Below are 16,000 nucleotides of genomic sequence, written 5' to 3'. Positions count from 1 at the left end.
TAGGCATCAGTGGGGAATTTAAGCTCTGGACTGCCTGGAAACCCTCGTCCTGGCTCCCCGCCTGAACCACCACATAAACTAAAGCCACTTGTTTCTTCCTTCACTTAAGGCAAACAGATCAGCTTGAGTGCCTTCCCAGCTCTCTACAGAAAGCCTCATTATGTAACAAATATTTTCGTACTCTCTAGTATACATATGGTGTCTTCAATATCAACAACCAAACTAATTTTGGGTAGGAGGATTGATCCCACCTTACATGGGGCAACCACAAGACACCTAGCAATTCTTCTCCCCGTTATATACCAACAGAAATGCTTGTACACAAGCAACGAAAATATGTACAAGAATGTTCATAAGTGCATTATTCATAATAGCCCAAGACTTGAAACAAGTCTTATTATATCTGTCAATAATACTATAGATAAACAAACTGTGATTATATTCATATAATATACAACTAGACAGCTGGAAATGTTCTATTTCTTAATCTGGTTGGTAATTACATAGGTCTGCTCACTTTGTAAAATTCATTGAACTGAACATTTATGATTTGTGCAATTTTTATATGTATGTTATACTTCAATATAACATTTTTTTAAAAAAAACAAAGATTAAGAAATCAAAGAAAAAGATGTGGCATAGGCCAGAATGTTCACTAGAGATCTCTTTGCCACTTTGACCAACTATCAAGGGAGCATTCTATAATCCCAAACTCTACGGCTTTCCAAGGCATCCTGTAAGATGTTGGGAAGACAAGAATCCACAGTTACCTCCTCAAAAAATCCTATGTGCCTGCTATGTACCTGGCACCATTGTAGACTGCTCCAGGCACTGGATAGACAGTGGTGATGAAGAATACAGACCAAATCCCTGCCATCATGCAGCTTTCAGGACAGTGGGGGAAACACTGAGAAATAAATAAGCGAATAAATCCTAAAGGTAGGAAATGGGTGATACAAAAAGAAAAAGTAAAGCAGAGTAAGTAGATAAAGACGTACAGAAGGTACAATTTTAGACAGTAGGAAAAAGGAAGGCCTCTCTGTAAAAGCCATTTGCATTTCTTACCACTGCAGTCCCCAACCCCTGGACCAAGGACTGGTACAGGTCTGTGGCCTGTTGGGAACTGGGCTACACAGCAGGAGGTGAGCGGCGGGTGAGCAAGTGAAGCTTCATTTGTATTTACAGCTGCTCCCCACTGCTCGTCATTCCCCCACCTCCCAGCCCAGTCCATGGACAAATTTTCTTCCATGAAACCGGCCCTGATGCCAAAAAGGCTGGGGACCACTGCCTTACCACAATAAAACTCCATGATGTTACACATGGACACAACACGCACCAACCTCTCTGCCTTATTGAAAAATGATTAATGGGAATGAAAAATTACGCAAACTAAAAGGAATTCTCAGATCCCAGTAAAATAAATATAGTGTATATACAAAGCAAATATTGCATTTCTTTATACCTACTTGTTAGTCTGGTCGACAGGTATGCAACTTCCATTAGGAATTAAGTCTACATCATTTCTGTCCCAATGCACCTATAACCACGAATGACACAAATGAACTCAGATTTTTCCAATATAATTCTGAACAATCTATCATCAACAAAAGCACTTTGGAGCATACTTCTTTTCCTAAGGAATTTGTAAAACTGTACGTTTTTGTCATAAAAACTAGCAAGAAATGTACAAACAAAAAATTCCCATCCTTTCATGCAGAATGCAAAATGAGTACTTTTTAAAACTTGAATTATCTCAACTGGTCATATTAAACAAATTAATTGGAAAATTGTCATATTTCAGTATTCATTTTAGACAGTGTAAACCCAGTGTGGTAAATCTGCAAAAAATGGCTATAAATTCCTCCCATCCTGGTTTTCCCAGCCCTTTGCCACATGACTTTGCAACACCTCCAAATCAAGAGAAGACTCTATCTCTTTAGCCCTCGAATCTTCAGTCAACAGGATCTGACAGAAGCAGAAGCTTGTGGGGGGCGGGGGGGCTGTTGTCTCTTCCTACTCTTTGTAACCCTAAGACCACCACTGGAAGAATAAAGACTGCGGTCTTGCTTCAGAAGCCTCAGCTGGCCTGTTGGAGGATAAGAGATCGTGGGGAACAGAGACAAGCTGTTTTGGCTGACACCCTATAAACCAAGCAGCCTTCCACTGACCAGGTGTGTGGGTGATGCCACTGCAGACCATCCAGCCCAGCCACGTCAGCCCAGTCCAGAAACCTGCCGAATCATGTTTGTTGTTGTAAGCCACGAAGTTTTAGGGTTGGTTGTTACAACTCTAACTGATGCCACTGGCTCATCGTGAGGGGAAAAAATCCTTTTTCACTAGTTTAATTCAGAAGTTTTGTTTTTTTTTTTTTAAAGTAAAACGTGACATGTTTAAGTATGTAAAGCGTTAATCAGATTAAAGCTGATCCGTTATCTAGTTTTATTGTTACTCACACTAAAATGGATGTAAAATACTTCTCCAAAGTCATCACCTTCATCATCCAGAAGCGTTTGCAAACTCCTAAAGAACAGATAATTTTGTTTTTGAAAGAGCAATAATCAAGATTACTAGACACACCATCTAAAATGAAGGTCAAGTCGTAACTATTCGGAAGGTGGGGGGTCCGGTACGGTTCGCAGCACCCATTTCTCTGTGTACTGACCGTGTGAACAGAGTCAGGCCTCAACTGCAAGTGTGAGGTGCAGGAAGTTTGTCTGTAACCCCGCAGGCTCCCTGCCCGCTTTGCAGCTCTGTTCCTTTGACCACAGTTTCCTTTACCCACTGATTATAGATTTCTATTTAGAAAAGCACCAATAACATGTTTACTGATACTGAAACGCATTCAAACTGGGGTTACCTTTATTTAAGCTTTTGAACTTACTTACAGACCAAATAATAGGTTTCCTGTTAAATATCAGTTATCACTTAGGAAATCTGAGGAGCAGGTAGGTCAAAGGATCTTCTTGGCCTGATATTATCAAGCTTAAAAAAGACCTGAAATTTGATACCTTCATTGTTTCAAGGTACCTGGGAGAATGGAGGTTACATCAAAATGGACAGGAGCCAGGTTTTTGATGTTTCCATCCTGTCGTCCTATGGTACTTTATACATACTTTTAAAGTGACAGGTATTGTTCGCTCCATTCACTCATTTATTTATTCAACAAACACTTGAGCAGCCCCAATGTGGCAGGCAAAGGGGATGTAAAATTGAGAATAAGACATCACTACCCATAAACTCGGAGCCCAATGGGTGAGATATGCTGATGAAAGTGTCGCCTACAGTACAGCGAGGTGTGCGCAGCCAGAGAACTATGGAAACGGTGCAGGCAGAGCTCGAAAGAGCTTACTTAACTCTTTCCAAAGCAATACGTGTCATTGCAAAAGGCCTCTGGGGTGAGGTGGAATCTGAGTTGACTTCCTTTTCCACTGGATTTTTTTTATTACTGTGTAGTGATATAATAGACCATGTTTTATTCATTGTGGTTTTTTTGAGGGTAAGGAGGCAAATTGCTCTCTAGTTGTGAACCTACAGAATCAAACAAGCTATGTGCTTCTAAAATACAACGGTAGGACAGGCACAGGATAGACATTCCCATTCCACAAGTGAGAAATAGGGAAGAAGAAAGGGGGAATAGGTTCCAAGTAAGTCCAAAACCCATAGGGCAAGTGACATTAGATCTTAAAGCTTGAGAAAAATCTTTGACTCAGTGTCTCATCTTCAGGACAAACTGGGGTTGGCACTGGGCCTCCAAAGCTCTGGGCAGCCCCACCCCATGGCTTTGCTGGCTCAGTCCACCCAGTGCTCTCACACATTGCAGCTGGGTGCCTGCGGCTCTCCCAGGCTGGAGCTGCGCACTGGCAGCTCTACTGTTCTGGGGTCTCTGGCATGACCCCGCCTCCCTAGCTCTACTAGGTATTGCCCTAGTGGGGGCTCTCTGCACTGGCTCCCACCCTGTGGCAGTTCTCTGCCTGGACCCCACAGCTCAGCAGAGCATCTTTTGAAATCTAGGTAGAAGCAGCCGCGCCCTCACAGCTTGCGTGCTGTGTGCCAGCAGAGATGGCACTGCCTGGACACTGCCAAGGTTTACCACTTGTGCCCTATCAGTGGCTGCCCACACCACACCTGGGCCCACTGGAGCCACACCTGGGGCAGCTGAGGAGAGCTGTGCCAGAATGTGGGGAACAGAGATTTGAGACAGGTTGGCATCAAGTGCCAAGGTCCTGTGGGCACCCAAGGCCCCTCTTTTGACATAGTTCTGTCCCCCAGGCCTTGGCACTCTGGACCTATGATGAGAGTGGCAGCCCTTGATGATCTTCCAAATGCCCTTGGGGTCTTTTGTTTGTGTTAATAAAGAGCATCAGGATTCTGCCCATCCACACTAATCTTTTTATCAAAGGGTCATTTGGCCATATCCTTGGTGTTCTCTCTCAAATACAATTTTTCATTCTTTACAACATGGCCAAACTAATAATTTTCCAAATCTTTAAGTCCTGCTTCCCTTTTGATTATAAATTCCATCTTTAAAATGTTCCTCTTCTCACATTTTACTCTAAGCAGTTAAGAGAAGCCATGCTGCTCCTTCAATACCGTGCTTAGAGGTATCTTCCGCCAAGTATCCTATTTCATCTTTAAGAGTTCTGCTTTCTACAAAGCACTAGGACACAAACACAATTCAGCCAAGTTCTTTGCCACTCTATAACAAGGACAGCCTTTCCTCTAGTTTCTGATAACATGTTCCTCACTTCCATCTGAGAGTTCATCAGAATGGCCTTTATTGCCCACATTTCCATTAACATTCTGATCACAGCCACTTAGGTAATCTCTAAGAAGATCAAGGCTTTCTCTACAGCTCACCTCCTCTCACCAGAATTGCCCTTTAGGGAAATGTAGACTTTATCTAGCACGTACCTCCAAATTCTTCCAGCCTCCACCCATTACCCACTTCCAAAGCCACTTTCACATTTTTAGGTGTTAAATATTCATTATAGTAATACCCCACTTCTTGGTACCAATTTCTTAGTCCATTTAGTCTGCTATAACAAAATACCTTAAACTGGTTAATGTGTAAACAATAGAAATGTACTGTTCATAGTCCTGGAGGCTGGGAAGTTCAAGATCAAGGTGCCAGCAGATTCAGTGTCTGGCGAGTGCCCATTCCTCATAAATGGCACCTTCTCTGTATCCTGTCATGGGGGAAGGGGAGAACAAGCTCCCATGGGCCCCGGACCTCTTTTATGAGGACACTAATCCCACTCATGAGGGCTCTGCCCTTATGACCTAAACATCTCCTAAAGGCCCCATCGCTTAATATTATAGCTTTGGGGATTAGGTTTCAACACATGAATTTTGGGAAAGGATATTCGGAACGTAGCACCTTCTCTCCCCATTTTCTATCCCCTCCCGATGAACAGAGAAGTTCTTTAATATTATTGCAGTTAAGTTTATCAATCTTTTCTTTGATGCTGGTACTTTGAATGTTTTACTTAAGAAATCCTGAAGGTGAGAAAGATATTCTTCTCTATTTTCATCATTTTTGCATTTAATATTTAAGTCCTTCACCCACATGGAGCTGATTTTGTGTATGGCATAAAGCAAGAATCTGCTCTTCATTTTCTTCCCCAGATGGCTAACAATTTTTTTCCAGCTCCATTTACTGAACAATATTCCTATTCCCACCGATCTAATATGTGATCTCTAAAAAGCTCCATATATACATGAGTCAGTTTCTGAGCTCTCTCTTCTGCTGCATAGGAAAACCTGCACCAGTACCACACTGTTCTAATTAATATAGCTTTCTAATAATTCTTGATACCTGGTAGGCCAAGTTCCCCATCTTTATTTGCCTTTATTTCCCCATCTTTATTCTGGCTATTTGTGGCCCTTTGCTCATCCATATAAATTTTAGAATCAGACTGTCAAGTTTAATTAAAAGGCTCCTGGGATTAAAATTGGAGTTTTATTGAATACACAGGTCAGTGGTTCTCAAAGTGTGACCCAGACCAGCAATTCCTAGGAATCCCTGGGCATTTACAGAGGGTTCATGAAGTCAAAACTATTTTCATAATATTACTAAGATATTATTTGCCTTTTTCACACTCTATCGTGAGTACAGAGGCGAGTTTTCAAAAGGGCATGTGATATTGTGGAATGCTCTGATAGCTAATCAAATGAGTGTTTCTACTTTCCTGTGTCCAAAACATTTCTCACTTTTAATTTCTAATATTGTAAATATTGACAGATGTAACCAATGCAAGTAAAAGCTCTTTGGAATTCTCAATAATTTTTAAGAGACTCTCGAGACCTAAAAGTTTGAGAAACAATGATACAGATTTAGAGCTCTTTTAGTTTATGTGCATTGTTATTAAGTTTATTAAATCTTCTAAGACATAAGCCTTATTTAGGTCATCTTCAATGTTTCCCATAAAAAATAATGACAAATTTTCTTTCTTTCTAAATCTTGTACTTTTGATACTTTTTTTCCTTGTCTTATGAATATATTTAGTGTCATAATTAATTATGACTCTGGAGCCAGACTGTGTGCAAATCATGGTTTTGCCAACTACGAGGCCTAGAGCAAGTGACCTAACTTCTCTGTGTTTTAGTTTCCTCATTTGTAAAACAGGGATAATAATCATAGGATCATACCATTGTTCTTATTCTTTAAAAAAATCTCTGTAGTATTCCATTGCATAAGTATACCAAAAATATTTAATTCCCTTATTGAAGGACATTCAGGTAGTCTTTACGTATTATGAATTATACTACAATGTACATTAATATACACTAATCCTTGCATGGTTATGTATTTCTGAAAGTGAAATGTCTAGAAGCAGAATTGCTGGGGCAAAAAGGCAAACACATTTTGATTTTGGCAAGTATTGCCATGTTGTTCTCTAACAAGGAACACCAATTTATATTCCCACTAATAATACCTGATATTAAAGTTAACCTTTTTCAAACCCTTGCTAACACTATATAGCAATAACGTTTCAAACCACTATCAATATGAAGCATAAATTAGCCTCTCATTTTAATGTTCATTCTATGAGCACTGAGATTGAGCATCTTTTTATTTATGAGCCATTTCTACTGCTTCTTTTGTGGTTTGCCTTCTTGGATACTTAGTTAATTTTTCTTATGGATATATAAGAACACTACACAGCAGAGATATTAACCCTTTCTATTATATATGTTGTCAATTTTTTGTGAGGTGGTGGCTTGTCTTTTAACTTAGAAACAAGTTTTCACTTTAACGGTGATGACATGGAACAATATTCAATATAAACATTACTAGCAGATTTTGCACCAAGGCGTAACCTGGGCTCTGTCCATAATTGTTTCTACACAGAAAAAGTTCAAAGATTAATGCAAGCATTAAGGACTAGTCATGGCAATAATCAACTCTTCTTAATTTTAGAAAATAAAACTATTGTCCAACAATTCTGGCCAAAGTTAAAATTGGTTTAAAGTACCTAAAATGCTACTACTGAATATGAAAATACTATTGGGGTATCTGTGTTTAAATATTTATTCAAATATATGTTAGATAGGGTCCTTTTCCAGGAACTATGTTGACTTACTTTCCCAAAACAGGACTGAGTTCTTTTAAGTCTTCCAATGATGGCATTTGGCCCAAAAGTTTCTTAAACAGCGCCAGTGGGAAAGGGATATTGGCAACATTGCAACTGAACAGGGAAAGCCCACACAGAACCCCAAAGAAGAAATATCTCTTCTTCTCATATTTAGGCTGAAAAGAGAAAAAAAAATATTAAAGTCTTCTGAGTGTTTATCAGTACTATAAAATATGTATATTAAATAAACTTTTTTCCTCTTTCAGAAAATCAAATTACAAATTAAAACTAAAAAACCCCATGCTAAACATATTTAGGATTTATATTTGGTCACATCAATTTAAATCCCTGCCACAGTTTTGGTTAGTAAAAGCATATCAAGAATAAAAACACATTAGGCTCAGTAATCCTTATAAACTAGTTTTCAGAATTTCTTTCCATAGCCTTTGTCTTCAAATTCATCAGGAAAATAGAACAGAAACAAAGAATGAGTGCCTAAGAAAGGGTTCTTTTTTATCCATACATTCTATAAATGGTCCAAAAAATATATTGCTTGAGTTCTCCTGTGTGAACAGACATGGGGACCAATGGAAAAGGGACTCTATTTTAAAGAAAATAATCGCCTTCTTAGAATTGAAGATTATCATATCAATAACTCCTCTCCTAATATGAAACAGTCTAGACAACTTAATTTTCTATGTTATGTGGTATACTTTTTCTGTCGCAAAATACCATAAGCAAAGAAAAGAGGACTTAACCGTGGCAGGAAACCACATGTAGGAAGACTCTTCAGGATATGAGAACAACCCGTATTCGGGCCCGGTCATCTCTTGAAACACACAATGGAAGAATTCTCTCCTGACTCCTCCGAACTCTAATTCAGTTTCTCCACGAAATGAAACCTGAGGAAACAGAGCAAACGACACATCACTTCCAGGGCTGTATACTGCTGTGTGTGAGGTCTCGTTTACTAACAGTAATAGCTCCCATTAATCATGGACCCAAGGATTTGGCAGACACTGTGGTAAGCATCTTACTCATATCATCATATCTAATCTCCCCATTAATTCTATGAGGGTAACAAGACCTCGAGAATTTAAATAACCTTCCCAAGCTTATACAACACCTAGGTGGAGTAGCCCAGATTAATTCTACGTCTATCGAACTCCAGAGCCTGAAGTCCTTACCACTAAATTGACCTCCACTGTCTTTCCTGTTATAGACATCAGGTCCATTAAGTATATCAAAGTAAGTAGAAAGAAATCATAAATATTAGGATTTTTCAGAAAACTCAAACGCCAGAGCACACATAAGGTGTCTGCTGACTTGGTCTGCTCCTTGAGGATGACCCGTCTCCACTGCTCACACCCATCCCTCTCTATCTTTGCTGCTTCAGCTGTGCCCTCTGCTCCCGCCTTTCCTTCTAAGAATCCTTCATTTTGGTTGACAAATGTGTTAAGGTCTCCCTTATTCTTAAAAGGAAAACAACAAATCCCAACACGTCGTCTCCAAGACAAACAACACTGGCTCCTTCTACTCTAGCTGCCGAAGCTCAGAGATGTACTCCAACCTCCAATCCGATTTCTCTAAGTGGTTCCCTTGAGGAAGCTCAAGAACCCGTGAATCCCAGTTCCAAAGACTTTTTCTCACATTCCATCTCCTTGATTTTGTTAAAACTCATTTTACATCCTGACCATTTCCTTTTTATTGCCCCCCCTTGCTTTCTTTTATAAAGAACTCTTCAGGTTTCTCTCTCTCCCTCTTTCTTTTTCCTGCCAGCTTAATTTCCAGAACCAGAATTTCCTGCAGTTGTATCCTGGCACTTCTGTCCTTTCTCTCTGCTCTTGCCCTAGATGCTCATTTTCTCTTTAAACTCTGTGTATCATTTGTAGGCATCTAACCTTCAGATCCACTGGATTTTCTCTCCTGATTGACGGACACTTGTTTCCAGAGGCCTGTTCAACATTTCCACCCACGTGTTCCACTAGCACCCTCCTAAAGCTCCTCTTCCTGGCTTCTTCATTTGGATAGATGCCACTTCTATTCCCCAGAGATGCACATTTCAAACCTTAGTGAAACATTTAAAATCTTTGTAATAAGACCAGGTGTCAAACCCTTCCCCTTCGCCTTACACTGGGCGAGCTGCCCGATCTCACAAAGCCTCAGTCTTCCCACGAGAGTATCAGAAAGACTGCAGGGGTGACACAGGTAAAATACCTCATGCAGAGTCTGGAAAATGGTAAATGCTTACCGAATGTTACCTGAACTGAAAAACAGGGTGAATGATATATAAAAGTGGAACTAAAATAACTATCAAAAATATTTACTAAATATTATCAGGCCAATTTTTATTTATCTTGATTAACTGGAAAGTCTCATGGCTGATGACTGGGCCCAAGTCCTGGCTCTGACACTTATCAGTTGGGTTACTCTTGGATATGTTACCTAACAGTTCTGTACCTCAGTTTCCCCATCTGTAAAGTGAGGGGAAAACAGAACCTACCACATAATGTTGAAAGGGTTAAATAAGTAAGCAGAAAGTACTTAGAGCAGTTCTTGGCACAAGGAAAGTACTCAATAGATCTACTAGTCGTTATTATTCTGTGTTAAATAGTCAAATATGTACTAGTAAGACCGGTTATACACTAACTAAACCCAAACCCATTTGTGAATGTTCTGAACATGGGTAGATCTACAATTATACCCCAAATAACTATAGTCATTAAAGAGAAAATTCTCTCTTCCACAAAACAAATTTAGGTTACTGCATGAGAGCAGAAACAAATTGTTAATTCTCTTCTGTGCCAAGCCCATCCCACTGAAACCCCTAAGGTGTGGCAGCCAGTCAGACAAGGTCACACTGGACTTCTTAGGGCCAATACTGGACTCCACCTGAGCAGGGTGAGGGGAGAGCAACCATTCTGCCTGCTGCTCCTTAGCCCAAATGTACAGAGCACCCACAGCCACCACCTGCAACCCAAAGGTAACTAGGGAATCAGGGAAAGCCCCAAACAGACAACCTCTGTGGCAAAGGGAGACAATTTCCCCTCTAAGAGACTCTTCGTTACATTCTTGTATGTTTTTCTTCTCTCAGCAGCAGAAATATTCAATGAGAATGATACTTTACCCAGAACTCCTTCCTCAGGTCTTCGTTCTCAGACTGACTTAGCTGATCCAAAACATCCTCAACCAAGTGACTCCTCCTGACTGTCATAGTAAAAGTAGGCCGCAAAAAAGGGATGATTTCGGATCCTCTCTGTTCTATAATTTCTGTCAACTTCAAATAAGCTATAATTCTTTTCTCCTAGGAAAACAGAAATGTTTTACTTCATTTTACCATTGGCCCTCTCTAAGTACACATTTATAAAGTGAAATAAACTGGTTCTGTTTGTAAGTGTATTATCACATTTACAAAAAGAGCCTTATACACACCACTGGAGACAAACCGTATAGCCAGTATTCGCTCTCAGTGAGCAGAAGAAATGCGGGACTGAAGAATGAAAGACTTTGGGGCCGGGTGCGGTGGCTCACGCCCATAATCCCAGCACTCTGGGAGGCCGAGGCAGGAGGATCACTTGAACTCAGGAGTTCAAGATCAGCCTGAGCAAGAACAAGACCCTGTCTCTACCAAAAATACAAAAAATTAGCCAGGCGTGGTGGCGTGCGCCTGTAATCCCAGCTACTTGGGAGGCTGAGGCAGGAGGATCGCCTGAGCCCAGGAGTTTGAGGCTGCAGTGAGCTATGATGACACCACTGCACTCTAGCCTGGGGGACAGAGTGAGACTCTGTCAATCAATCAATCTATCAATCAATAAAATAAGAATGAAAGACTTCGGGGAGCCAACCTGGATTAGCAAGTACGTGACCAACTGCAGGTCTCGTTGGACCACTTTATCCCATAAAAACACAATTATTAATGCTTAAGTTACCAAAGCTAGCTATCATTAATAGGCTAAAAGATGTATTAGCATCCACTAAAACAGCGCACTGGGGCACAGTAGTATCATTCAGAAGAGAAGTTCAGATGTTTAGAGAGGAAGTAGGCTGTAGGAAAAATCCAGGTTATGACAGACCTCTCAAAGATAGTGTCTTCTAGGAGGAAAACCTAGATGAGAGAGAGAGAGCCGAGAGAGAGAATGTTCATTCTGAAACCAAATGGCAATCTGAGGTCATTAAAGTCTGTGGTTCTCAGCAGAAGCGGGAGCAATCACGTACCAGTTCCATAAAATTATCACTGGAAGCTTGTTTAAAATTAAGAGAGAATAGGTTATAAGAGTTGAAGCAAAACAAAGTTCTTATATCTTTCTTCTTTTAATTTTCTTTGTTAAATATTTCATTAATGGTCATGCTTAGAACTCATAATAATTAATTTCCTATTTTGTTTTATTAATGTAAATGCATTTTGTGAAAGTATCTACTTTAAGAACATATATTTGAATATTATGCCTACATATATATATATGTCTGCATATGTAAAAGTGATAATAATACCTAACGCCTCTGGGTACTTTGTGTAAGGCACTGTTTTAAATGCTTTACCTATATTAACAAATTTAATCCTTATAAAAATACAGTGAGGCAGGGATTATCTCAGATATTTCCCTGGATATTTTCAATTGCCCAATTTTAAGTTCAAAACCACTTTGCTGGATATATCAATAAACACAACCACCTCAGCTGGTGACAGTACTGTAAGTTGAAAAAAGGGGACTTTTTACAAACCTTTATTATGGTACCATCGCAGAGTACCAGCCATTTATCAGGGTCCTAACTTCAAGAATCCTCTGCTACCTCCATTCTTGCTGCCATATCTTTTCATGAGATTGTACCTACTTAAATACTGGTGCTAGTCCTCATCAAGCCCAAGTTCGTTATACCTCCTTGAGCACTACTCAGAAGACCAAGGGCAGCTGCTGCCAACATCAAGTAAAAACCCAACAACTACATCAGTTGCCCAAGCTCTGTCCTTCGCTACCCAGGCCCTAATATGTCTTAAGCCCAAGCCAACCCAAATCATGACAATCCACCTTGCCTTTTTCCTTGAATGCCTTGACCATTGGTTTCACCAGTGGACGGCCCCCTTATCACCCCAAAAATATCACATGCTTAACATGGTACTCATCATGTGCTTTATGCTAATGAAGACAAAGAAATAGGCATACATACCTTTTTTATAAATGAGTCTGAATATAGTAGTTTAGTTTTTGCCAGAGCATTAAAGATAAATGGAAACTGACTGAATACGACACAACACTGTACGTCTGAAGGCTCCTAAAAATGGAAATGACAATAATTCTGATAAAAGAAATGACAGAGAAATCTTACACCTTACCTCATAGCCTTACATTGCCGGTGGTATGAGGTGTTAGTACTTCTAGGTAAAGCAATCCAAACTGCTGCTCAGTAGTACTAGTAGTAGAAAATGTGTTTTATATGTATCAATGAAAGGTATATAAACCTAGAATCTTCAACGCCCATTTAATTTAGCAATTAATACAAACTTTGGACACTTTCCCAAAGAGTCTGCTCTGCTGCCACCCGAGTTTCCGCGATGTGAATTAGCTCAGATGCATTTGGTAAACAGAGGAATGACAGAACGTGGATAGCTGGTTAGCTCATACATGATTTTTGCTGGGCAAGGGTCCAAGTGCTAGAAGGTGTAGAATTATAACCTTCAGAGAAAGGAAAAACACCCCAGGTCAGCTGCTGTCCTGGCAGCAGGGGCCCTTCCACTGTATTTTCAGAAACTAAAATGGGAATCCCTGTATCCAAGACACCCTCCCCAAAGCTGCAGCCCTTTACTGCCGGCTCTTGGCTCTTGGCTCCCGGTGAGGTGCACTGCCTTATATGGAGCTCCGCTTCCACCTGCGCTGTCTCAGTCCTCTCTAATTAGAGCATGGATAGATTTCTGCCCTTTTCTTTTTGTGCATTTTTCACATTCGCATAGCACTGTCCATGAGCTGCCTGCCTGGTTGATCCAAGTTATCTCCCAAGGTATCAATCATTTTTCTGCTAGCGCTCTGGCTGTAAAACTGCACAGATTTTGAGAAGTCTTACTTTTCCCATAAGCCCTGCTATTCCTATTGCGCAATTTTGCAGACACGAGGTTTTTCAGAAACTCATGTCGAATGTTATAGCAGAAATGCCTGTAGTAACTCACTGATTATAAATTGCCCCCTTTAAACATGGCCACACCTACCAGGCTCATTTTCCAAGAGGACCTCCTTCTTGCTTCTTCATAAAAATTGAGGTAGTGCGAGAGTTCGTCTACTTCAAAAATATTTTCAGGCAAAAATATTTTACTCTGGTTTACCTTAAATAAAATATGATTTGTGAGATTCAGGCAGTTGACATCTAGTCTGGTTTACCTTAGGTAAAATACGACTTATGACTGGCGTCTAAGAAAATAGAGTCATTGAAATCAAGCTGACACTGCTTTTAGCCTTCTTAATGAAAAGGTAGATAGATCTTGTTTGCAAAATAAATCTAAGACCTACTTATCTACCAATAGCAGAAGAAAATAAAACAAAACATGACTTGTGAAAAAGTTTTATATTTAAAAATAATTTTGCTTAATGGCTGTTAATTAGATTTTATCAGCTTAAATTGTAAATTAAACACTCTTTTTGATGACCAGAATAAAATTCTATCCAATTCCTCCATTGCCAAAGGCTCAAATTTTCATGGACATAAAGAATATCTAAGATTTAATAGTAAAGACTGATGACAGAATGATAAACTCATGCAGAAAGGGGATACTTCATTCTCATGGCTCCTTGTGGCCCTCTTCTCAGATGGGGGGTTTGACATGAAATATTCTGATGTCACCAGTTAGAGTCAAAGGGCAAAGCAGGGTCCCTTGAGGATTCCTTTTGTTGCTGCTTCAGTATTTCCCACGATAGTCTTTGCAAGTGGCAAAAGCTTGTTAGAATACACATTCCCTGAGCTTTTAAATAAATTTCTCAATTTTTCAAAACTCAAATTATTTTTTTGATTAACCTTTCCCTTTTGTACAAACTTTCAAAAATAGTTGAAGATAGCCACTATCCTCAATAGTAGCTTTTTTTGTTTTTCAACAGTATAGCAGGCTTTTCTTTAGCAATATGATAGATTAGGTACCCTGATCCACTGAAAAGAACTAGAAAATACAGGAAAAACTGTAACAAACATTTTAAAAACATTAGTGATTTTTTAGGTAGATATGAATAATCTCAAACACTAAGTGAAGGTGGTATTTGCCTTAAGAGCATTTGTCAAACCTGGTGAACTTCAGTTTTCAGTGGTTGGGGCTTTGGGAAAAGAATAAAGCCTGACTATTCAAATTAGGGAATCAATAGGAGAACCTACCCCTGTAAATCTGAGACCCAAAAGGGCTAAACCATCAGGATGAGAGTGAACTAGAAATGAACAAGCTCTTTCCTTCACCCCTGTATTAATCTACCTCCACCTCCATCCCAGGACCATAAAGCAAACTGTTGCAAGTTAAAATGGTGCTAAGTTGGGGCAAAAAATATCCCCCACAGGATGTGTCATTACAGAAGAGCTCTCCCTCAAGTCTGCACATTTTAAAAGCTTCAAACCAAAAATTTAAAGTAGTACCCTGGGCCGGGTGCGGTGGCTCACGCCTGTAATCCTAGCACTCTGGGAGGCCGAGGCAGGTGGATCGCTCAAGGTCAGGAGTTCGAGACCATCCTGAGCAAGAGTGAGACCCCGTCTCTCCTAAAAGTAGAAAGAAATTATCTGGACAACTAAAAATATATATACAGAAAAAATTAGCCGGGCATGGTGGCGCGTGCCTGTAGTCCCAGCTGCTCGGGAGGCTGAGGCAGGAAGATCATTTGAGCCCAGGAGTTTGAGGTTGCTGTGAGCTAGGCTGAAGCCATGGGACTCTAGCCAGGGCAACAGAGCCAGACTCTGTCTCAAAATAAATAAATAAATAAATAAAGTAGTACCCTGCTGGTGATATCTCCAGGACTCTGGCAGAAGAAAATTCTCCCTGAAGAAACCCAGCCCTCAAATAATTCCAAAAGATAAAGTTCCAAGGAAAATAGGCAGCTTGCACACATACACAAATCACAAAACATACCATAATAAAGGCACTAGAGGAAGATTCAGCAGAAACTGACCTGCGAAGACTTCAAATACCAGTTATAAGGCACATATATTTAAATAAATAAAAGGAAAATTTGAAAAAAAGATAAAGAAATTATAAATAATGAACAAGAAAATAAATTTAAAGAACCAATCAGAACACCTGGAAATGAAAAACATTAATACTTGAAATTAAAACTTAAAAGGTAATATTAATAGCAGACAAAAACCATTGAAAAGGCCGGGCACGGTGGCTCACGCCTGTAATCCTAGCTCTCTGGGAGGCCGAGGCGGGCGGATCGTTTGAGCTCAGGAGTTCGAGACCAGCCTGAGCA

The 16,000-nt window shown here is 39.9% G+C and overlaps 1 protein-coding gene across 1 annotated transcript in view; it reads right to left on the bottom strand.

Moving 5' to 3' along the window:
- Nucleotides 1-16,000, bottom strand: part of HERC5 (HECT and RLD domain containing E3 ubiquitin protein ligase 5) — a 45,294-nt gene that overhangs the window by 3,431 nt on the left and 25,863 nt on the right. The window contains exons 15-21 of the mRNA XM_012647157.1: nucleotides 13,768-13,887; nucleotides 12,741-12,842; nucleotides 10,702-10,878; nucleotides 8,333-8,476; nucleotides 7,584-7,750; nucleotides 2,454-2,520; nucleotides 1,467-1,537 (exon numbers count right to left, since the gene is read on the bottom strand). Of these exons, the coding sequence (XP_012502611.1) occupies nucleotides 1,467-1,537; nucleotides 2,454-2,520; nucleotides 7,584-7,750; nucleotides 8,333-8,476; nucleotides 10,702-10,878; nucleotides 12,741-12,842; nucleotides 13,768-13,887 (848 nt within the window). The remainder of the gene's footprint in view (nucleotides 1-1,466; nucleotides 1,538-2,453; nucleotides 2,521-7,583; nucleotides 7,751-8,332; nucleotides 8,477-10,701; nucleotides 10,879-12,740; nucleotides 12,843-13,767; nucleotides 13,888-16,000) is intronic.

Source organism: Propithecus coquereli, unplaced genomic scaffold, assembly GCF_000956105.1.
Source record: "Propithecus coquereli isolate 6110/MARCELLA unplaced genomic scaffold, Pcoq_1.0 Scaffold26, whole genome shotgun sequence".
Taxonomy (NCBI): domain Eukaryota; kingdom Metazoa; phylum Chordata; class Mammalia; order Primates; family Indriidae; genus Propithecus; species Propithecus coquereli.
The sequence above is the reverse complement of the archived record's forward strand: the minus strand, read 5'-3'. Positions and strand labels throughout refer to the sequence as shown.